The sequence below is a fragment of the Grampus griseus genome (genome assembly GCF_964374135.1).
Source record: "Grampus griseus genome assembly, chromosome: X".
Taxonomy (NCBI): domain Eukaryota; kingdom Metazoa; phylum Chordata; class Mammalia; order Artiodactyla; family Delphinidae; genus Grampus; species Grampus griseus.
Window position 1 is genome coordinate 129,194,317 of NC_138999.1, and position 22,877 is coordinate 129,217,193.

At 59.0% G+C, this 22,877-nt stretch overlaps 1 protein-coding gene across 4 annotated transcripts; it reads right to left on the reverse strand.

Annotated features, from left to right (window-relative positions):
* Positions 1 to 1,861: 1,861 nt before the first annotated feature.
* On the reverse strand, positions 1,862 to 18,899 carry HAUS7 (HAUS augmin like complex subunit 7). 4 transcript variants are annotated; one of them, XM_082681908.1, is made up of 10 exons: positions 18,769 to 18,899; positions 17,744 to 17,850; positions 13,665 to 13,732; positions 11,123 to 11,184; positions 8,121 to 8,212; positions 7,543 to 7,701; positions 7,341 to 7,437; positions 6,670 to 6,894; positions 5,658 to 5,772; positions 1,862 to 2,153 (listed from the first exon to the last, which is right to left on the reverse strand). In XM_082681908.1, exons 1-10 carry the CDS (start codon positions 18,865 to 18,867, stop codon positions 2,083 to 2,085), a joined length of 1,095 nt encoding a protein of 364 aa, XP_082538034.1. In that variant the 5' UTR covers positions 18,868 to 18,899; the 3' UTR covers positions 1,862 to 2,082. The 4 variants fall into 4 exon arrangements, with proteins under 4 accessions (XP_082538034.1, XP_082538033.1, XP_082538035.1 ...); XM_082681907.1 differs by having other exon boundaries at positions 17,735 to 17,850; XM_082681909.1 differs by lacking the exon at positions 18,769 to 18,899 and adding an exon at positions 18,491 to 18,619 and having other exon boundaries at positions 17,735 to 17,850.
* Between the last annotated feature and the right edge of the window lie 3,978 nt (positions 18,900 to 22,877).

Here is a 22,877-nt window from a genome sequence, read left to right on the forward strand (position 1 = left end):
ACGGTATGGTCACGGACACACAGTGGCCAGGCGCCTCAGGCACAGCACCCCAGGTACACACACACAAGAGGGCACCTGAGAAAGCCCTCCCGGTGATCCCCAGCCTCCCTGGCTTGGCCTGTGCCCTGGCACGCGGGTGCTGGCCCCAACTCAGCCCCCCGTCTGTCTCCGGGCCGCCGGCAGCTGCCACGCTGGCTTACCGGGAGCGGGCGCTGCTCGGCTTCCTGGGCTGTTGGGCAACCGGCTCCACACAGGCTGCTCCGAGCGGCCTTTAATCTGTGGCCGCGCCCCCCTCCCCCCAGCTGCCTGTCGGGCAACCAGGAGGCCTGAGGCTGCAGGACCTGTGTGGCCGGCTCGCGGCCCCCTCCCTTGCCCACAGCCGCTGGGACACATGCCCCGTGTTTACAGATCGGAAATCCAGCTCCTGGGCCGCAGGCAGGGTCCCAACAACGAGCGAGCAGCGCAGCCCAGGCCGAAGGAACGTGTTGTCACAGGCACGAGGAGGAAGCCCGAGCCCTCCGCCCAGCCCTGCCTCCCAGTGTAACTTAGGTTCAACACCCAGCCCCAGGCTGGGGCATCTCCCACGGGGGCATCTCCAAGGCACAGCTCCCCGCCGTCACCAGTGAGCCGGTTGCCCCTCGTGAAGCTGAAGTGAGCTGTGAGGACAGGCCTTGGTGCGGGCTCATCTTCCACCAGGATTGGGAGATGGTATCTGTTTCTCGGATATAAGGACCCAGAACTTCTCAGGAACCTTTAGCGGAGGCTGCCAGGGAAGGAGCAAGGGAAGCGAGGCAGGCGGAGGCAGCCCTCCACCGAGCCCTGTGAGATCGGGTGTGGGGGCAGCCCAGAGCCACCCAGACCCCAGGCTCCAGGGCCTTCCCAGCCCCAATGGCTCAGTCGAGGGTGAAGGGCACAGTCAGAACAGGAGGGGAATGAGACGGCCCTCCGTGGTCCAGGAAGCGGGTGACCTCATCCCTGGGACCTCCTCCCGGGGCAAGACATGCCAGCACTCGGCAGTGGGCGCTCACAGGCCCAGTCTCCTGCCGCAGGTCTTCCAGAGTCCCCTGGTCTGTAAAGCTGTCAGTGAACCTGGACTGTGGTGCCCAGGGGCCTGCCCGTCCTCCCACCTCCCAGGGCAGCCATCTGGGGGATGCCCCAGGCAGGCAGGGGACCAGGCCTGGGGGCTCTGGCAGCCCAGGTGGTAGGGGGCCCAGCGCCCAGCCCCTGGAGCCTCCTTGCCTGCAGCAGCCACAGGGTCCTTGGGGAAACGAAGGTGCAGATGCAGGGGCAGGGCAGCGTGGGCGCAAGCGAGGCGGCGACCAAGCGCCGAGGGATGCCCCTCCCCCACGGCCTTCCGCCTGACGCTGGGCTCAGGGAGGCGGGGCCCCACCAGTGGTGCCGGCTCCCGCGCTTGAAGGGAGGGAGGTGGCTGTGAACGGCGCCCTGCTCACGGGAGATGCAGAGAACAGCTTCCTGGCCAACCAGTCAGGCCACCGGCAAAAATCCCCCAGGCCAGTGCCGGGCGACCTGGGGAGGAAGGAGGAGGAAGCACACGCTCCACTGGCCGCGACCCAGATGCAGCGGGCGCCAGCGGCCAGGCCGTGGGGCAGCAAGGAGACCTCACGGGGCATCCTCAAGGCCGGCCCCAGGGGAGGCAGCAGAACGGGGCAGGGGGCGGGCGGGGAGCTCTGGCGGCATTCAGCCAGAGGTCGTGACGAGGCATCACCAAGCTTAACAGGCAGTGGCGGCGGCTCGTGGGACAGGCAGGATGGGGCAGACAACCGAGCAGCCCAGGCCGCACAGACGAGGGCAGGATTCACTTCGTGATACAACAAAAACTAACACACCACCGTAAAGCAATTATACTTCAAGAAAGATGTTAAAAAAAAAAAGTAGGCTGGAGGCAACTTCTTAGAACCTGAGCTTTCTTTTGTCCCCAGCTCACACCGCCCCGCCCCACCTCCGGGCCCTCGTCACGCCCCCCCCCAATCGCTGACGGTACGGAGCACGTGGAGGGCAGCCCGGGGAGCACGGGGGCTGGCTGCTGCCTGGCTCTTCGGGGCAGAGCGCCCTGCTCCCAGGCTACTGCAGGCCATTGGGCAGGCCATCGTTGAAGACCTTGTATTTCCAGGTTACCCCTCCCATTCTGATGGCTGCAGAGAAAAGAAAACAGCAAAGTCAGTCCAGCACTTCCCCAGCCCGTCTCTCCACTGGCCTTCCTCAGGTCCCAGGCCCCACCCCCACCCCCACCCCCGAGCCAGGAGCCCTGAAGGGAGCCAGGGCCCGGTGAGCACGGCTGGAAGCCCCCGCGGGCGCCAGGCCGAGCCCCAGGCCGGGGTCCACTCGCTTGGCCACGTCCCTGCCCACCCCTGTCCCCGGAGCCCAGGAGCGAGGGGCTGTTCTGATTTTGATGCTGTGTGGATTTTAGTCAGACCAGCAACCGGTGCACACCCGTCCTCTGCCCTCCCACACAGCAACGTCGGCAACTGGCATTTGGCTGCGCCCACCCCAAGGGCGACTCTGAAGTCAGGAATCATGCGGTGGGCCTCAGCCACCCTCCCTACTCACCATCGACACTCCCTCTGGGGACGGTCACGTCTCTCCGCAGATAGGATTTGGGGGTGTCACTTGCCTTTACTAAATCCTCAGGTTTTCCCAACCTCTAGACGCCCCAGCCCCGCTCTGCTCCCGGGGCTCCCCCGACCCCGGGCGCGTCCTCAGCTCACACGTCTCTCCTTTGTTCCGGGCCCTCATCCTGCCTTGCCTTCTCTTGGCTCAGGGCTTGGCTGGGTCGTGTTGTCTCTGGAAGCCTGGGCCCTGCTGCTGCGTCCCAGCTACTCCAGATTGCAGGAGACTAGGCCTGGGGATGCGTCTTCGCGGTCCACCTGCTCTGTACTCAGCCCTCAGCTCTGCGACCTCCGCCCTCCTCCTTCCTTCCTTTCTCCGCATCAGGCCTCTGTGCTGCTTTTCTTTGTCCTTGTTTTGTTTATCCGCCCCATTCTTAACTCCTAAGGGTGCCTGCTTGCGCTTCTCCTTGTTGGTGTTTCCTAGGTATGTTTGGACAAGATACTATGTTAATTCAACTTGGTTGGAAAGTTCTGTTATCTGAATGACCCATGAGGCCTACTTTTCCAGGTCTTTCTTCTCTCTTCCATGGTGTTGGTCCAGGCTGGGGAGAGGAGGCCCTCAGAGGCCAGAAAGAGGTGGCTTTCACCTGGCCACCAGCCGTGTCAGGAGCCCGAGCTTGCCATGCATGTCGATCATTTTCCTCACAGAAGAGCAGGCTAGTCTCCCTGGGAGCGCCAATCTGTACGGACCTGCTCTGCTCACGCCCTCCGCTTCCAGCCCACCTGCCACCGTCCCCGCCCTGGGACTGCCGGCCACACCGCCGTGGGGCTGTCCTCGTGGTTGCGGCTTTCTCCCCCCATTGCATCCATCGAATTGCCTCCATGGACTTCGCTGCTTCCAGAAACCTGTTTGTTTTCAAAATGCATTGATATTTTGATGGCCTGGGAGGCAGAAGGGGCTTTGGGTCCGCCCAGTCGAGCCGGTGACGGGTGAATGACGATGGGACGAGCTGCCCACCCACATCGCCAAGGCCCTGCCCACACACTCGAGGCCACGGCTCTGGGCGCCAGCCCTGTAGGCGCACCCAGTCCCCTCACTCAAGCCCCTCACTTCAGGTGTGGGGACGTGTGACCAACATAGCCTGGCTACTGGCACCCAGATCGGTGGCCTAGCTTCTTATGCGGGGAGGTGAAGCAGCACAGACACACGGACCCCCCACAGTGGTGGGCCCGAGGCCGCAGAGACCAAGGCCCTTCCTCTCTCAGGCAGACACGAGGGAAACGCCAAGGCCCTTCCAACTGGCCCCTGGCGTGGAGAAACGCAAAGCGACCCGCACCAAGACACACTATAATCAGACCGCCAAAAGCCAAAGGGCAAGAGAGGTCGGAGGACGGAAGAGAGAGGGGACTGTGCAAGGGCCTCGGCTACGAACCGATGAATGTCAGCAGATCACAGACCCCCACGTGGGCGGTGGGCGCACAGGGAGAGAATTCTCAGCGGGCAGGGACAGCGCTTGGCCGCGGGCAGGCAGAGGTGGTGGGAGTCTCTAGCGTGCGAGGCATGTTCCATTTCTTAGCCGGGGTTGTGGTTACACAAGTACTGGCTTTAAAGTCATTGGAACTGGATTGAAGGGGAAATATCCAACTTTTCACTTTTCTCTAAGACTCAGAGAGAGAAAAGGCCATTTTTCTTATCACAAAAGAACAACAACAACAAAAACCTTTTCTGAGTGTTTTTTTACCTAAGAAAAATAGACTTACTCAGGAAAAAAAGTTTAAAATTAAATTCAGATACAACTTTGCCCCTATCCAACAGCAGAAAGGTTGGAAGGTTCAAAGCCAGCGCTGACGAGGATCAGTAAGATGGAGACCGCTGGCCTCACTGACAAGACAGCGGGAACCCCGCCTCGGGATGGAAGCGCAAATGTCGAAACATGTTCACTGTGACCTTTTTTAAACATTGACCATCAGAGGAGAAATTCTCTGTGTAATACATGTTCACTGGGGAATACGTGAAGGCTGCAGAGCAGGATAAAGAAAGACTAAACGAACTAAAACACCTCTGATTCCAACACAGAGCAAACCACCGTCCATGTGAAATCATACTGTATATTTCTTTTTTGTGTGTTTTTTTTTTTTTGCGGTACGCGGGCCTCTCACTGCTGTGGCCTCTCCCGTTGCGGAGCACAGGCTCCGGACGCGCAGGCTCAGCGGCCACGGCTCACGGGCCCAGCCGCTCCGCGGCATGTGGGATCTTCCCGGACCGGGGCACGAACCCGCGTCCCCTGCATCGGCAGGCGGACTCCCAACCGCTGCGCCACCAGGGCAGCCCCTGTATATCTCATTTCTAACCTGCATTTTCCTTTTAACATTACACCATACACACTTGCTCATGTCACTGCAATCAAGTTCTGAAACAACAAATACCGTCCCACCATATTCATATACCAGAATTTACTCAAGCATTACCCAAGGGTAAAACCTTGGATTGTTTCCATTTGTCACTATTGTAAATCCTGCGACAGCATCGTGTGAAACGGTATAAAACTAAAAATGACCTACAGGGTCAGCAGTAGAAAATGTTAAGTAAATTATAGCAAATGCCTGAAAGGAAGTGTCTGATGATTAAAAATGTGACTTCAAGAACATGGGAAAACGCTTAAAATGAGATCCACGGGAAAGAATATAATAGCGTACACATGTTGTAATTCTACTCACCTTACACAAAGAAATGAAAGATGACGAGAGGAAACGGAACAGAGGGAAACAGACCAAAATATTAACACCGACCATCTCTGGGCCACCACATTACGTAATGTTTTTAGTTTACCTCTGCACGTCTTTACGTTACGTCTTTACGTTATCCCAATTTCCTACAATTAATGTTTTTATTTTATAATCCATCAGAAGAGTTTTCAAGGGAAGGAAAACCTTAAGCATTGGAAAAAGAAGAAGAAAAGTGAGGGGCCAGTCCCCAAATGCGGGTCAAGCACAGAAGGAGGCAGGCACTAAGCAGAGGTGCACCGTGAAGGCCCTGTCCCTGCCCACCAGACGTGTGGCCACAGCCACAGAAAAGTGGTGACCACATACCTAGACTCATCACAGAATTGTTGCTGCCCCAACAGATCTGCTTGCCCTGCTGCTGCTTCGCCATCCGCACGGCTTTCACCGAGGTGTCAGTGACCTCCACGACCGCTTTCAACAGCTGGGAGGGAGGGAGGAAGGGAGGGAGGGAGGGAGGGAGGGGACTTGTGGGCTTGAATGCCGGTGGTCTGACCCACAGAAGGTGTCTCCTGCTTCCCACCCAGGTTGACGCCAAACATGTGCGTCCACCCACCAGCCCAGGGTGAGGGCAGGTCTCCCAGCTGGAGACTCACCCATCAGAGCTCCCCAGGCTAGCTCCTCCCCCCTGGCCCAGCGGGGACGCCACACTATCACGGACCCCATCCCACAGAGGCCACGCAAAGCCAGGGTCACGGTGGGAAAAATACTGTCCCAAAGTAAAAGGGCATTTCTGCTGGGAGAGGATGTGCCCTAGCTCAGCCTGTCGGTAGAACTGCAAAGGACAAGCCGGTCAGAGGTTCGGAAGTCTAGGAGCTTTTTTGTTAAAAAACCAAGGCCAGCATCATGGAAGCCCTGAGCACATGTCAGAGTTCCACGCATGGTGACTGTACTCACAACCGTAACCAAACCTAGCATTCCAGGCCAGCCTCTGGGGCTCTGAGTCAATACTGACGTAGTCAGCGCAGCAGCGTGAGGCCACTTTTTTTCATCTGTCTGAACCGGGTCAAGGGCACAGACAGGCAAACTTCTGTCTATCTGTCTGGCATAGTTCTTGGCCACACAAGAACGAACAGGCTGTGATACATTTGGGTGTTTCGTGAAGACAGAGTGAGGCCAATACAGGGACAGAAGCTGGAGGCGGGACGAGGGTCTCCCACATTCAGCTAGGACCCAGTGCAGGCCATGGCACCGTGAGAAATGCCTGCCCCAACCCGCCACCCACTCGCAGGGAGTCCAAGCCTGTCCAAGCCCTCAGGTCCCTCACTGGGGGCTAGGGTGGCGCCTGGGAGGGAGAGGGAGGGGTGAGGGTGACGCTTACTTGGCTGCATGAGGTCAGAGTCTGGTACACGGCCTGGATGATGGGGCCGCACGGGCGGAGGCTGGGGCCTGGGCGCTGGCAGCAGTCTCCCAGCTCATCGTCATAGACTTGCAGGAAAGCCACGATGAGCTGCCGGAAGTCAGAGATGACCAGGCGCAGCTTCTGGTCTAGGGTGCTGGCGTCGGCCCCACCCACAGCGGCTCCTTGCTTGTGCTGCGCAAAGCACTGCAAAGCCAGAGGCGGAGGGTCCCTTGAGGCTGCCCTGCCTGTCGCGGGGCACCAGGTCCCTAACCCACTTTGTGAGGCGGGGTCTGCCGCCCACTCCATGCTTCCCCGAACTGGGAGACAGACAGAAGACCAGAGGCCTGCATGGGCCTCAACATCCTCCTCGCGACCTCAGTAATGAGGCTGGGTCCAGGGCTGCGGGGAGGGCCACACGCCGAAAGCCCACCCGAGGACGGTCCTGTCCACTCCTCAAAGAGCCTCCCCACTCCTGCCTTCACGGAGCCTGAGTACCCATCACATTCTAGAAACTGGTGGGCACCCACCACCTCGCTTAGGCCTCCCGACACACTCATCGTAAAGACGGGGTGTCTGAGGCTGGGGTGGGCGACGTGCCTCGCCTTAGGACATGTAGCGGGGCCCCTGCGCCCCTGCGGCTGGCGCCTCACCTCCACCCTGAGCGACTGCAGCTTCGAGGCACTCTCCTGCAGCTGCCGGGCCAGCTCTGCCACCTTGTCGTCCTCTGACTCGATGGAGGGGCTGGCCCTGCAGGGACAGAAGGGGGGACACTTCTGCCCTGTGCCATCACGGGCACTGGGGCACCTGTGGGCCACGCACAGAAGGCCTGTCCCAGGTAACTGGGGCGCGTACCTCTGCCAGGCATCGCTCTGCTTGTCGAGAAGTGGCTGCACGCCCAGGGGCCACGCGTCACACTCGGGGCTCAGGAGCATCTGCAGGTGGGGGCTCAAGAAGAACTCCCCCAGCAGCGCCTCATTCTTCTCCCGGGTGTCCTCGAAGTGCTCTTTCACACTGCAAAGGCAGCCCCAGGGCCACGCCATCACCGGCCAGAGACCCAAGAGGCCAGATGAGGCCGGGCAGAGAGGCCAGGAGAAGGCATCTCCTCCAGTCTCCGAGAGCCCACCCACGTGTGGAGACACCGCGGGTGCCCACCCTCCGCCGAGGTCAGCCCGTGTTCTCCGAGGCCCGCACCACACCTTCATGCCGACAGCCTGGCACCTCGGGTGGCACCCCGGGGTGGGGGTGGGGCTTCCTGCCTAGGCTTGCGGCCCACAGCTCCTGGGCCAGGGAGCAGCCGCCTCTACGGGAGCGGGGAGCAGAGCCCCAGCCGGAGCTGTGCCCGGGGCTGGGCCCCTAGCCCCTCCAGCGCCAGACGGAGGACCAAGGGCGCCCACCGGCCGTTCCAGGGAGGGCCCGTCCCGAGCCTTTACCTGCGGCAGCTGGAGCCTCCGACAGTCAGGCTCCGGACCACGTCCAGCAGCTGGTCCATGAAGCGCAGCTGCTTCTGGGCACAGGCCCGGCCCTGGGCAGGAAAGGCCACATGCACTCACTGGCCAGGCATGCCACGTGCCCCCAGCCCGCAGCTGGCCCCTACCCAGTAGCCTCGTGGACTGGCCTGGGGCCCCTGGCACAGCAAGACAGGCCATGGCTGTGGCCTGCGCCGAACCCACTCCTTGCGGGGAACAAGAGCTCGTCCCCAGGGGGCGGCAAGCAGCCAGGCCTTACAGCCAGGCTTCCCAAGTGGCAGCCGACTCAGCCCCCTGCCCCAAAGGCGGCTGGGACTCCCGGCAGGGAGCTGTCCGGCCAGGAGCTCAACTCCTTCCTCCTTCCAGAAAGGGGAGGAGGCTCACGGCTGATCCCCATGATGTAAATACAACCTGAGGGGCCCAGCCTGCTCCCTAGAGCCCTGCATAAGCAAGGATGCTGGGAGGTAAGCTGGGCCCGGCTCTCCGCTCGAGCTCCTCGCCGGCCTGCCCTGACACACCGCTATTCTGGGGAACGCACCAGAAAGATGCGCTCAGCCAGCATCACCGGTGACTCAGTATAGAGCCCTCCAAGAAGCACCTGCATTTAAAGTGGGCTGAGAGCTCGGTGCTCTGTGACCACCTAGGGGGGTGGGAGAGGGAGGGTGGGAGGGAGACGCAAGAGGGAGGAGATGTGGGGATATATGTATACGTATAGATGATTCACTTTGTTATAAAGCAGAAACTGACACACCATTGTAAAGCAATTATACTCCAATAAAGATGTTTAAAATAAATAAATAAAGTGGGCTTAGAGGGAGAGGGCTGAGAGGCTCCTGGTGGCATCTCAGGCCGGGCAGCCCTGTGTGGGGAGCAGATCTGGGGACAGGGCCACATTCTGCTATCATGTTTGCAGCTCAGTTCCCCGTTCACGAGTCTCACGGCTGCGGCTGCCTGGCTCTCGGCTGTGTAGCCAAGAGCTACCTCCTGCCAGTGTCCTTGCCCAAACAGGCAAGGACACCACCTATACACCTATTCCTGGGAATAGGAGGTGGGAGGTGGGACACTGTCTAGACAGAGGAAATCCTGGGCTGAAATATGAGACCAAGCGCCACTCAGGATCTCACAAAGCCTTGACCAGCGGCCAGGGTTGCGTGCCGTCCCCTCCTCAACAGACCCGGCTCCAGGAGACCCCCCCAAGCCCAGGAAAGGGTAAGTGTCCCTCACAGCCTGTACACTGAAAGCTACAAAACTAAGAAAAACTAAAGAAAACCTGAACACGTGGAAACACAGCCCATGCTCAAGGATAGAAAGAGTTAATACGGCTGATGGTAATACTTGCCAAGGTGATCTGCAGATTCCACACAATCTTCATCAAAATCCCGATCGGATTTTTTGCACAAATTGACAAGCTGATTCTAAAGTTCATATGCAAATTCAAGGGACCCCTAATAGCCAAAACAACCTTAAAAAAGAGCAAAGTTGGAGGATTCACATGTCACAATTTCCTACAAAGCTACAGTGATCAAGGCAGTGTGGTACTGGCGTAAGGACAGACATATAAACCAATGGAATAGAGTAGAGAATCCAGAAATAAACCCTCACTTTTACGTTAACTGATTTTCCACAAGGATGCCAAGGTCTTTTCAACGGTGCTGGGAAAACTGGATAGCCACATGCAGAAGAATGAAGTTGGATGCATACCTTACACCACACATAAAGCTAACTCCAAATGGGTCAAAGACCTAAATATAAGAGCTAAAACTATAAAACTCTTAGAAGAAAACACAGGTGTCAATCTTAATGGCTGGATTTGGCAATAGATTCTTATATATGAAACCAAAAGCACAAGCAACAAAAGAAAACTAGATAAACTGGATTTCAACAACGCTAAAAACTTCTGTGCTCCGAAGGACACATCGAGAAAGTGAAAAGACAAGCCACAGAATGGGAGAAAACATTCGTAAATCGAATATTTGATGTGACTTATATCCACGATATATAAAGAGTTCTTACAACTCAATAATAAAAAGACAAATAACCCAATTAAAAAGTGGGCAACGGAAGCGAATAGAGACTTTTCTCCAAAAAAGATATATAAATGGCTAATAAGCACATGAGAAGATGTTCAACATCATTAGTCATCAGGGAAACGCTAACCCTTCACACCCACCAGGATGGCTGGTGTCAAAAAGACAAGAACAAGTGCTGGTGAGGATGCGGAGAAACTGGAACCCTCGCACATTGCTGGTGAGGATGTAAACAATTGTAAAATGGCGGCTCCTCAAAAAGTTAAACAATTCCACTCCTAGCTATATACCCAAGAGAACTGAAAACACGTCTTCTGTCACAAACATATAAAGAACAGTCACAGCGTTGCTTGTAATAGCCAAAATGCGAAAATAATTCTTTCAAATATTCTTTTTAAATTTTAAGGGTAGGTGCAGGGTTTCTTTGACTGATATGGGGGTGGGTTAGGCCTGCCTCTGCATGGAAGCCCACGGGTGGGCAGCACATGGGGGAAAGTGCAAGGGCTCAGGAGCCAGAAGCCTGGGTTTGAGGCCAGGCTCTGTCACTGGGTAACCTTGAGAGACTTGTCTGTCACCTTCCCCATGAGATGGGGCTAAGACAAGTACCTCCTGCCAGTGCGGGTGTGACAGTTACTGGCATGTAAAGTACTTACCACGGTGTCGGTGTGCATGAAGCCGTCCACCAAGGACAGGATGTGCTCCTGCCCCTTCGGTCATCACAAGCCAAAGATCCTTCCCGGCCTCCTCAGCCACCCTCCCCTCTCGGCGCTAGGGATGACTGGGGTCTACCCAAAGGAATCCTAGGGGTTCCTGCCCCAGGGGGCTAAGGAGCGGGGACTGTGGGCGCTAGCTCCTGGGCCTGAGGGAAGAAAGCCCTCCCATGCCCACCCCAGCGTCACCGAGGCCCCCGGCCCATGGGGACAGAGGGCCTTCTGTTACCTTCAGGAGCTCGTGGTCATCCAGCCCACACAGCATCAGCTCATGGCCCAGTTTCACCATCTCTGTTGGAACACAAGGACCCAGTTACCACAGACACCCACCCAAACAGCAAGGACACCACACACCCATGCAGGGTGCCGAGTGCTTCCCTGGTAAGGGTGCTCCTGCTGTAGCGTCAGCGGGCCCAGCACCCATGAGGCCGGGTTGGGCCTGCAAGACCCAGGTATACAAGGATGCAGGTGGAGGACACACCAGGTGCCAGGACTGCCTCTTGCTGTGTGACCTATACCCAGTCACTGCCCTTTTCTGGGGGCCAGTTTCCTCACCTGAAATAAGAGGTCGCACTCAGTGCTCTTCCATATGGGGAACTCTTGCTTCTAGCAGAAGCCAGCCAGCTGCCTGAGGAGCCCACAGAGGCCAGGGAACCTTCCAAACATGCTGTGTGTCACTGTTTCAGAGACCTCGCCAAGCCAAAGCAAAAGGAACCATCTCACATTTGTCAATCTCCTGCACACCTTTCATGCCAGCATGTCCCTTCATTTTGCTGGCAACCCTAGGAGATGGCAACCCTTTCATCTCACAAATTGGGAAACTGAGTCCCTGCGTGGTGCAAGGAATGCTGGGCCACGGCTTCCAGGGAGCCCCGGGCATTTTCTGAGTAACCACCTGGTATACGAAGAAAGGCCAGAACTTGAAGCCAGAAAGCCTGGGGTCAGTGCTCGCTCCATACCCCTCCCCCCAGCCCTGCAGCAATGCCCTTACCCTCACAGCTCCCACCCTCATATGCCTCAGTGGCAGGACACACATCTGCTTTGGAAGGTTTGCTGCTAGAAGCAGAGCATCTCCAGTCATCCTGGAGACACGGTACAAATGCCAGTTATACCCCCAGCACACGTGCTCAGCCCACACCCCTTCACCCCGAATCCTTGCGTACGCCCTGGCCTCCCTCTCACTTAGCCCACATCCGAGTCTCATCGTGGCCGGACTCGTGCCCTGTTAGACCCAAAGGCAGGCTGCAGCCCTCCTCAGAATAAAGGCCAACATCCTTCTGCGGCCCACAAGGCCGGCCTCATCTGGCCCCGTGGCCCCTCTGACCCCATCCCAGCCCTTGCCCTCACTCTACACTCTACGTCAGCCACCCGGCCTCCTGGCTGCTCCTCCAAGCTGCCAGCCACACACAAGCCTACCTCAGGCCCCTTGCGCTTGCTGTCCTCCTGCCCTGAACGCTAACCTTCCTGATACCTGCCTGGCTCCCTTCCTCCCTTCCTGCATGGCTGTTTTTTTAAACAAAGGCCTTCCCCTGCCACCTTGTGTCAACAGCTCCACCCTCCTCCCAACCCACCCGAGCACCACCTTGCCTTCACCTGGCTTGTTTGCGGCGCTTCTCACCATCTGATGCACTGAGAATTGGCCGCCTTCTGTGCATCAGCTGTCTCTCCCAGCTAGCAAGTGAGCTCCGTGAGAGCAGCACAACTCACTGCTGCACCGCCAGCACCTAAAACAGTGCCGGGTGCACAGTGGGTGCTCCATAAACACCTGTCACGTGAATTTGTGGCTTCTAACCCCCCTACCTGTCCCGGTTTCTCCCAATGATACTCCTTCACAAGCACTCATGTCTACCACCTGCTCTGCCACTCAGCACACTCCCATGGGGTGGGCAAGGCTGAGCACCCACACTTTACAGAAGAGGAAACTGAGGCAGGGAACGGAAAGGGCCAGGGTTGGCACCTGTGCGTGCATGTGTGTTAGAGGATCCAGGTGTGGCCTGATGACCAGGCTCGCCCGGCCTCGACACGGTCCCATCAGGAGGAAAGTGGCGGACATGACAGTGCTGGGGAGAAGGGCAGCGCCTCTGTGCAGCCCAGGCCGGCCCCCAGGCCAGCCCCGCAGGCTCCAAGACACAACCCCTGCTCTTCTGGCCCACTGCAGCCTCAGGGACAACTGTCCCCAGATAACTAACTTGGCAGTGCCAGCAGCGGCACGGGTCAGGAATCTGGGGTCCAGTTAACCCACCCTGGAGCTGGTGGGGGGAGGGAACACAGGCCCCTGGAAGGATGGACCTTTGGAAACACTGTTGTGTGGGCGGAGAGCCAGCCACCATCTTGAGGACTGCAATGCACTCCCCTTTACCTAATGTTCATGGCTGGGTTAAGGACAGTTTCTGCCAAAAAGCGATCAAAAAGAAGCGGTTCCAAGATAAGGCCCCACAGGCCCACAGAGCACTGCCCAGCGCGCTCCCGGGAATGCCTCATGTCGCGTGCACGCACACACCCCAGTGCAACGCGGACGGACCGCTGGTGGCGTCGGCGAGAACGGCTGTCTCTGCCCCCAGCACCTCCGTGGATGGGCTGGCAGGGTCTCCTTCACGTGTGCAAGGGAGGGTGGGTCCTAGCAGGCTCTGGTAATATCCACGGAGTGCGCACAATGCAGGAGAAACCACCAGTCCAATGGGAAATTCGCGACCTGCTAAGGAGGCCGTGCACCAGGTGAGAATGGCCCCGAACCCGCCATTCAACACGAGACTCCCACAGCGGAGACCCACCTTGGATCTTCACCTCGGCTGAGGCCCCCTTAGGTGAGCTGAACCTGTCTTGCCAGGAGGGACAGACCCTGCAGGGAAAGAGCAAAGCCCAGTCAGGCCTGAGTGGGCTGCAGGGGCCCCTCACACCCCTCCTTACACATGCTCTCAAAAGCGAATCTTTGTGCCTAGGTGCTAAATACCACTGGAACACTCACTTTAAAATGGATAATCTCATGTGATCTCAACTCCGTAAATTATCAGAGAAACAAAAAACCAAAATATTTCTGAACGCTTACCTCAGAAATGTGAATGTGAATACTGAAATTAAAATTCTCACAATAAGGCTTCCCTGGTGGCGCAGTGGTTGAGAGTCCACCTGCCGATGCAGGGGACGCGGGTTCGTGCCCCGGTCCGGGAGGATCCCACATGCCGCGGAGCGGCTGGGCCCGTGAGCCATGGCTGCTGAGCCTGCGCGTCCGGAGCCTGTGCTCCGCAACGGGAGAGGCCACAGCAGTGAGAGGCCCGCGTACCACAAAAAAAAAAAAAAAATCTCACAATAAAAGACATGAAATGACTGCCCAAGAGAAAACACTGAGTTCCTCAGAGCACTGAGCTCTTTATCAGGAGGAACCCGGGGGCTGGCTTTTCTTGCAATCATGGCGCAGGTCTATTTGGAGGATGTCCGAAACGGCCTTCCCTGCTCTGGCGTCCTTGCAGGCCTGGCTTGGGCCCCCTCTCGCACCTCTACGTGTGTGCCTGCCCTTCTCCGCCTGCAGCGCTTTCTTCCCGCCCAAGCCAAGCACACCGAGTTGGCTCCAGCTCATCCCATGAAGCCCACGGCTGACATCACCGCCCCAGGGAAGCCAGGGGCGGGCTGGACATGCCTGCAGCCAGCTTGGCATCCTTCCGTCACTGCGGGGCCTGGGAGCTGTCTTTCCACTGCGCTCTGACCGCCCAGATTTCAGGCTCACCGAGGTCAGGAGCTGACTTTCTGTTCTGTATTTCTAGGCCCTAACGTGGCAGCCAGCACTGAAATGGTGGCCAGCGGGCATTAACGAACGGATGACCACAGCCCCATGTCACAGAATAATCTGCCATTAGTAAATGCCCATGCTGAGCTCTCTCAACAGAGGGAATGTTTTTAAACTAACATAAGTTAACAGGAGATGATGCTACCCCAGGTCACAGCTTTGAGCCAGCCTCCCAGGTGGGCAAACAGCAATCCCAGCTGTCCCCCCGGCTTGGTGGAGCCCCAGCCTTGATGATGCCACACAGATAAACGGGACAGTGGCCACCTGTAAGCATCTTGCCTTAAGATGCCCAGCTGACGGGCAAGACCATTTCCAGACACAGAGCACATCCAAAGGCAGTAAGGGGTGCGATACACTGGCAGGCGTCACAAGTGACGCACAGCACAGGCCTCCCACTGGGTCTCTTCCATGAGGGGTGCAGTCTGAGCGCCGCGTCCCCAGCCCCAAGCTCCACGCCTGGCACAGCACCGAGGCCATGGGAACTTCGCTCCAGCTGCTTGCCAGGGAGCCCCAGGATGACTGGGGCCAGGACCCCGCCCTGCTATGGCAGTACGGGGGACCAAGCCTCAGCCCCAGGGACCTGCTGACTCACTCGTCACGGTGGGAGAGGGCAGGGTCGGTGTTCGGTGGAAAAGGCTCACTGTTCCTTCCCTGTCTTCCCTGTTCCTTCCCATGCCTCCAAACGCCTGCATCCCAGGTCACACCGGCCCCAACTACGCTGGGGCCCTGGAAGCTAGTGGAGCCGCCCTGACCCGACCTGAGGCACCAGCCCCCCCCCCTACTTGCAGGACTGCAGGGAAGAGGGGCGGGGCAGCCACCCGTTCTGCCAAAGAGGGCTGGGCGAGTAAGGGCGGGAGGAGGAGCCCCGCTGTGTGAAAAGCTAGGAGGCTGGCCCTGGGCCTGGTTGCTAGGCAACCTTCCCACTCACAGAGCACCAGAGAGCAGAGAGCGCTCAGTGATCCGTCAGGCTGGACCTCAGCAAACCACTTCAACACGCTAAAGAATAAATCCCCGAAAGCCTGAGTGACTCACTCGAAAGGGCTTTCATTAGAGTTGATTTTCCTGAAGCAGCAGGGCGCAGGGCAGAAACTAACGGTGCTCAAGGTCCTGAACGCAAGCACAGCTCTTCGGGAGCCTTAACCTCAGCAATCTAGGGGCCCCACGGCTCTGCCCCGCCCGTGCTGAGGGCCAGCTTGGCATAGAGGACCCCAAGAGCCACCACGCCCAGCCCCCCAGCCAATGCCGCGTGCAGTTTCCAGGTTCCGCCCAGACAGGGGTGAATAGGTGGCCCTAAAGGAGGCTGAAGTGGTGAAGCCACGTGCAAAGAAGCCAGCAGGAAACTGGGAGAAACCGGACTGTGCAATCCTCTGGCCATCGAAAGGCCTACGGCACTTCTGCCAGCTTGGGAATCATAAAAAGCAACCGGACATTACCTGGTTGCTTCTTAAAAGGATTCTGTTTCTTGTATTTAAAAAAGCATTGAAAGCATTTGAGGACTGCAGCCAGAGGCTCTCACCCATGCCCCCTATGGCCAGCAGAGGGACCCAGTCCCCAGCTTGCACCTGGGCCAGGCAACTCTGGGCTGCCTCCCACGAGAGCCTCTCTAAGACCTGACTCTGGCCTCCCTCCGCCTGGGAGCGTGTTCAAGACCCCCGAACTATCCCAGGCCATCCCCACTACTCTCTCTCCTCCCAGGTCCCTGGACCAGGCGCTGGTACCTCCAGGGCCAACAGTGCCTGTCATGAGAGCCATTGCCATTCCAAGCCAGGCTCCTGCCATCTTTTCCCAGGGCTCTTGCAGCAGCCTCCGTTATTGGTCTCCCTGCCTCCAGCCTCTCCCCTCCAAATCCATCCACCACAGGACTCCCAAGTCACCCTGCCAAAAATGCCAATTTCAGTATGGCACTCCCCTGGTCCCGTGCCTGTCCTGCCCAGAGCGTAGAGTTCAAAGGCCTTCACGTGGCTTGGAAGGCTCCACGTGAGCTGCCCTGGGCTGCCATTCAGGCCACTGCCGCCCGGCTCTCCCTCCCACACCTTGACTCCCCGCTCCTGTGGAAACGAGTGCCCACCATGTCTCGTTCCCTCCCAGATCAAATGCCACCTCCTCCCTGCCAAGGTCCACAGCACTCAAGACTGCAGAGATGCGCCCAACACTGGGATCAGTGCCTGAGCCTCTGTGGCCACTGAAGTCCCAGCTCCTTGAGGACACCCATCCGTGTGTGGGGCACCTGGAATGGAACCCCGGTAAGCATGTGTCTGTGCACCTACTTGTCACCCCACAGCCTGGAGCATGTCTTACATATGTTCAACGCTGCACTGCGACCTGGGGCTGATGGCGGGGGTGGGGGTCCCACCGGGTGCCTGCCCTCCAGCAGCTCCCAGTGCTCTGGAGAGCCAGACAGGACAGCAGGCCAAGACCCAACCAACAGGCTGAGGGCTCTGGCAGGGGTGCGCTCAAAAGGCTGTGGGTGTCCCGAGGAAGGAGGAATACGTTTTGCCCCGGGAACTGGAGACTTCTGAAAAGGAGACAGGACGTGTGAGCTGGGTCTTTGAAGGCTGTATAGGAGTATGTGTGACATGCAGACGCCTGGGCAGGCTTTGCTTCCCTTGCACGGTGCCAGGCACACACACCCAGCTGCACCTTGACCCAAAGGACTTGGAAATGGGGTCTTGGCCCTGCCTGCCACTCCTCGGTGGCAAGACCTGAGACAGTTCTCGACTCCAGCCTGACCCTCAGCTTCCCAGTCTGAAAATGAAAGGACTGAAGTACATCATTCCCCAGGTCCCTGCCAGCTCTGAAACTAGTAGTTACAGCAAGAAAAAACGCTCAGAAGCCAAGCTCAGCTTCTGTGAGGCGGCAAACAGAGGAGCTGAAGCACTTCGGGGGCACTTTCTTCCCAGATCTGAGCACGGCTTCACTTCTTATCTAAGCAGCTGCTCTCACAGTGACGGGGGATGGAGGACAGCTCCTCAGATAAAGAACAACCCCCATCTTCCCCCCAGCGGGTTGAGTGGTGCCCGTGTACCCCAGGGGTGGGGGAGGAAGAAACCAGGCTGTTACCGTGCATACATCCACTCCAGGATTTCCAAGCGGTACTTCGAGGGGCTACACAGCAGTTCCTGAATGGTCTTTGGTTCTGTGATATAAAGACCCTGGAGGAAGGGGCAGCTGAGGTCCTAAGCAAGGAAAGGGAAAGCCAGGAAGCTTTAGAAAGCCAACATCAGCGAAGGGCTGAAACGCACATCTGCAGTCAGGCTCTCAGCGCACCTCCGTTCACGCACGTTCCCGGCCGCCCAGCACCCACCAGGAGGGTCACACACACCCCACCACCCCCGCCGGGCGCTCCCGGCACACTGGCAGCGCTGTCGATCGCGCCCAGAGTTCAGTCCCCCTCATCCGCGGCTCCGGCCGCCCGCCACTCCCCGTCCTTTACGGACGCCCCCTCGGAGCGCAAGCGGTAGTTTGATTTGGTAGCAACTAGGGGCTTCGGAGAGATTCCGATCCCGGCTCCAGGCTGTGGGAGCAAAGGGAAAGGGCCGACGGGGCCGATCGCGGACGGGAGGGAGGTGTCGCGGGGCGGGGGGGAGAGGAGAGGGGATGAGGGGAGAGCCGGGACGGGGTGGGAGAGGGGAGGGGCGCGCGGGTAGCGGCCCCGACCTCGCGGGGCGGGCCTCCTCACCACCGCTGTCACGGGCACTGGCCGCTGACTCGGAGGGGGAGGCATGGACCCCGCCCATCTGTCTCCTCCGGACCCCGCGAGCTCCTCGAGTGCCGGGCCTGTGGCCCCCGACCCCCGCCGCCCGCCCCTGCACTCACTCCGCGCGCCCGGCCGGGTCTTGCAGCGACAGAAGCTCAGGTGCGGTAGGCGCATGGCGCCTGCCTGAAGTACCAGGCGGTACCAGAATGAAGGCCTGGAGCCGCCCAAGGAGCCGAGAAGGACGCCCCACAAGCCTTCCCCCGCAGCAGGACACAGGGCGCAGCCTGCAGCGGCGACTGGGGCGGCGCGCCGGGCGCCGCCGACTTCCGCAGCAGGCCCTGCCCGCCCCGCCGCCCGGCCCCGGCCGCCCCGGGGCGGCTTCTCGGCCCCGCAGCACCTTCAGCTTCGCGAAGACCTCCACGGCCGCCTCGAACACGCTGTCGTCCCCCTCCTCCTCGTAGCCTCCGCAGCCGCCGCCAGCACCCAGCAAGGCCATGTTTCGCGCTCGGAGCCGCGCCCCGCCCCCACGCCCCGGGCTGACTGGCCGGCCCAGCTGCCAATCAAGCGCCAGCCGGTGCTCCTCCCGCCCACCCGCCTTCACCGGGGCCGGGAGCGGCCCGGAGACGCGGCCCACCCCTCCCCCACTGCGCCTTTCCCTGGGCCGCGGCTCCGCCCAGGAGGCTGACCTCAAGGAAGGGGACGGAGCTGGGGCTGGCGCTCAGTAGCCCGCTCTCCCGCCAGCCTCCCGCCCGCGGCCGGGGCGGAGGACTCGGCCGGGAGAGCGCCTTCCAGGAGAGGGCGCTCCTACCCTAGTCGGTTTCTCCGCGGGAGGAAGAAGCGGGGCCTGGGTGAGCGGACAGAACTGGCACTTGAGCGCCCCATCTCCCAGCGCGGGGCTCTGTCTCCGTTTTCCCACACTCACAACTGTAGTCAGAGGGAGGTTTCATGGGTTCGAATCCGGCCCCAGCTGTGTGACTTTGGGCGGGTTACCTAACCTCTCTGTGCCTCCTTACCCTCACCTAATGTGGATAATGAAACCACTTACCTCCTTGGGTTGTTATGAGGATGGAATGAGGTAATAATTCCTATAAAATACCTAGAACAATACCTGGCATGCAAAAAACACTATGTACGTGTTCACTATTATTATGCTGGGCCCTGCTCCTTCCACCTACCCTTCCTCCAGTCTGTCTTCGACCTTCTGGAAGGTTCTGTGCCTCCTTCCTGCCCTGTCCACTTACAAATGTCTTTGCACCTCTCATGCCCCTCAAACTCAATGAGTCCGAAATGACATTTGTCAGCCTGTCCTCTCCACACACCTCCAAAACCCCCAGCTCAGTGAATGCCCCCATCCCCCGGACCTGCCGATCACATGAGGTAGGAAGGAGCTGGAGGGTGGCTGGTGCCCAAGGAGTGGGGAACCAGCAGCAGGCAGCTGCTGCCAGCCCTCCTTGATCCTCTCCAGAGTCTGTCCCTGCTCTGTGCCCCACCCTGCCATCTCCTGGAGGGTGAGATCGGGGCAGGTCTAGAGGCGAGGAGACATAGGGACCTGGCAGGAGGCAACTGCAGTCCTCTGAGTGACAGGAGAGGACTTAGCCCTGTTCTGGGAGAAGGGGATGGGCAGGCGTCTGGGCTAACAGGAAGGGACCCCAGCCCGGCCTTGCGGGGCAGGGCCTGATTCCCTACTGAACGGTTTGGAATTGCAAGCTAGTCTGAGGACACAGAGCCTCTGAACTTGAGCTGCAGGGATGCCCCAGCCCAGGGACCCAGGGACCCAGAGACTCGCAAAGCAAGTCTGCTCCGACGTGGCTGCCGACTTGGGCCCTTCTGGCAGCTGAAGGCTGGAGGGGTCTTTGGGTTGTTTTGTTAAATCTTTTCTTCCCCTTTTCTGTTTTTGTTTTTCTTTCTTTTTAAACAATTTCATTTCCATCACAGCCCAGCTCAGACGTTCAAATTCTTGTGGGTTTTCCTGTGGAGCTTTCCTAGGACTAGGGAATTTGGCGGGAGAAACCATGGCAGTGCGGTGGCCTTCCCCACCCTCCGCATATCCTCTGCTCCTGAGGCTCGGGGAAAAACCAGCCCCTGTGTATTCTGGAAGAAAATTCCCCTTCTCCACCCAGCTCCACGGAGCCAGTAGTCTAAACAGCCCTTCCCCGACTCAGCAGCTCTGTCTATGGCACAGGGTGGGACTGTGGGATTGTCAGGGCCTTGATGGGAGAAGACCATCTTAAAGGGTCATGGGCTTCGTCCCGTGCATGGAGAACCCGCTGGCCAGCCCTAAGCTCATGGACATGGCAGCTGAAGACGCAGCAGCAGGCCGCAGCCTCCCCAGCCCCGAATCGTGGTGCCTCCCAGGCGTCCTCCACCGGAAAGACTGGAGGCTGGGATGGGAACAGAGACTACTGGGCCTCTCTAGGAGGGGGGAGAAAGGGCTGCCGAGTGGTAGAAGCTTCTGGAAATGTGGACTCAAACTCAATACAAAGAAGTGCTTCTCTCAGAGGGCACTGTCTAAACACTAACTGGCTGCCTGGAAAGAGAGGAGGAGCTCTCTGTCTCGGGATGTATGCAAGCTCAAGGAGGCAGGGAGGGATGTGGGGTGGCTTGCTACGGCGAGCAGGGAGTGGACAGCTCTGTAGGGCGCATCCCTGCCCAGAGCCCCTGGCTTCTGTGAGGGAGGCCTGGGCCGGTCAGGGGCTGAAAACGGGGCTGAAGGACAGGTCCACCTGGGAGGGGATGCAGCTGGGGGGCAGATGTCAGCAGAGGCTGTGGGGCCCTGAGCAGACCCGAGCACTGAGCCAACCTCCTGATCATGGAGGAAACTTGGCCATGTGTCAGTGCTTGGAAAACAGGTTGGAAAATGAGACCAGTTGACAGGTACTGGCCTCACTGTGTCAGGGATGGGCTGGCAGCAAGCAGCGGTGGCTGAGGCAGCCAGCCACGTGACGCACCTCGCCTGGTGCCTCGGGCACAGGAACGTATAGCCAAGCAGGTGGCTTCACCCCATGGCCTCGCTGCCCTGGAGCAGTGGACTGTTGGCCAGAGGTGCGCAGGTCATCGGGCAAGAGGAAGGGTCCCTAGAGCATCTCAGCCCCGACGTTCCAGCTGCCTTTAGCAGCAGACCCCAGGGTGCTGGGGGATCTGACCCCCAACAGCCAGGCGAAGAAAGCTGGAGTTCAAGTGTTACCTCTCCAGCAAGGAAGAGAAGGCGGATTGGCTTCTGCTGCACCTGACAGGGCTTGGAGGCCTTGTTCCCAAAGACGGGAGCTTTTGAGGGCCGGGGGGGTCCCTCCAGCTCCCACTTTCCCCACCCCTGAGATTCCCCAGTAAGAAAAGGAGATTAGAGGACTCCTCACCACATCCTCTGGTGAGCACCAAAGGCAGGCTCCTGGAGAAAAGGCAGGTGGAGAGCGTATGTGTGAGAGAGAGAGGGACAGAGCGAGAGAGGTTTCAGGGGAAGAATTCTGTTAGTTATGGGATGAGAAGCTCTATGGGAGCAGTAAGTGGCAGGGCCTGGCACTGGATCTGGGGGAGAAATGATGCAGGGTAATGAGGCCAGGCTGAGGGCGGTCTGAGTTCAAGGTTCTCCAGGAGAGGCGAAGTGAGAGGGCTGTCTCTCCCCTCGCTCTCCCCCGCTCCCCCTTCCCGAACCTCTCTCATCTGCTCGAGACTGAGCCGCCAGGCTGGGCTGTTGGTCACCCATCCACCCAGGTGCCTGGGGCTTGCAGCCAGCCCACGCCATCTGTGCCAGCCGGAAGCCCACTCAAAAACAAACCATCTTCACGCAGATGGGAGGAGGGGTAGAGAACAGGAAAGTGGGGGGCGCTTGCAAATGAGATTGGGAAGAGCCTCAAGGCCGCAGGGACCCCAAACTTTGACCTGAGCAATGAGACCCAAAGGGTTCCAGGAACAAGAATGACACCAACTTTCCTTCGGGTGGCTGTCATTCAGCATCCCAGAGGCCCTGGGAACTGGCCTGGCCAAGCACAAGCTACGGGGGTGGCAGAAGTCTGGAGGGCCCCAGAGCTGCCACTATGGGCCCGACAGACGTGGGCCTGCCACGAGGGTAGTCTTGGGGGCAGTCTAGTGGTCTCTGGTCCTAGCACTGGGTGGATAAGAATGTCAACCTAGGAGCTGCCTGGTGACTGCCAGTTCCGGAATGCTCTCATTCTAGGCCTGTGTCCACACTGAGAGACTACCGGCACAAGAGGATGGAGAAGCAGCCCTGGGACCTTGGCCTCCTCTTCCTGTCGCGTCTGATCCCTATGCTGGGGCAGGGACCACAGCAGCCCAAGGTAGGGGCAGCTGAAGAGCCAGCCCTTGAGAGGGGCAGGTGGCTCCCTGCCCATGGGACACCTAGGCAAGGCTGCCCTCACAGCAGGTCAAACCCTGGACCTCCTGCTTTAGGGCCCCACCCCCACGTCCTGCTGCTCAGGGGCCCTTGGGAGCTCAGAGGACCCCACACGCTCCCAGGCCACAAGCTCCTGCAAGAGCACGTTTCGTATGCCC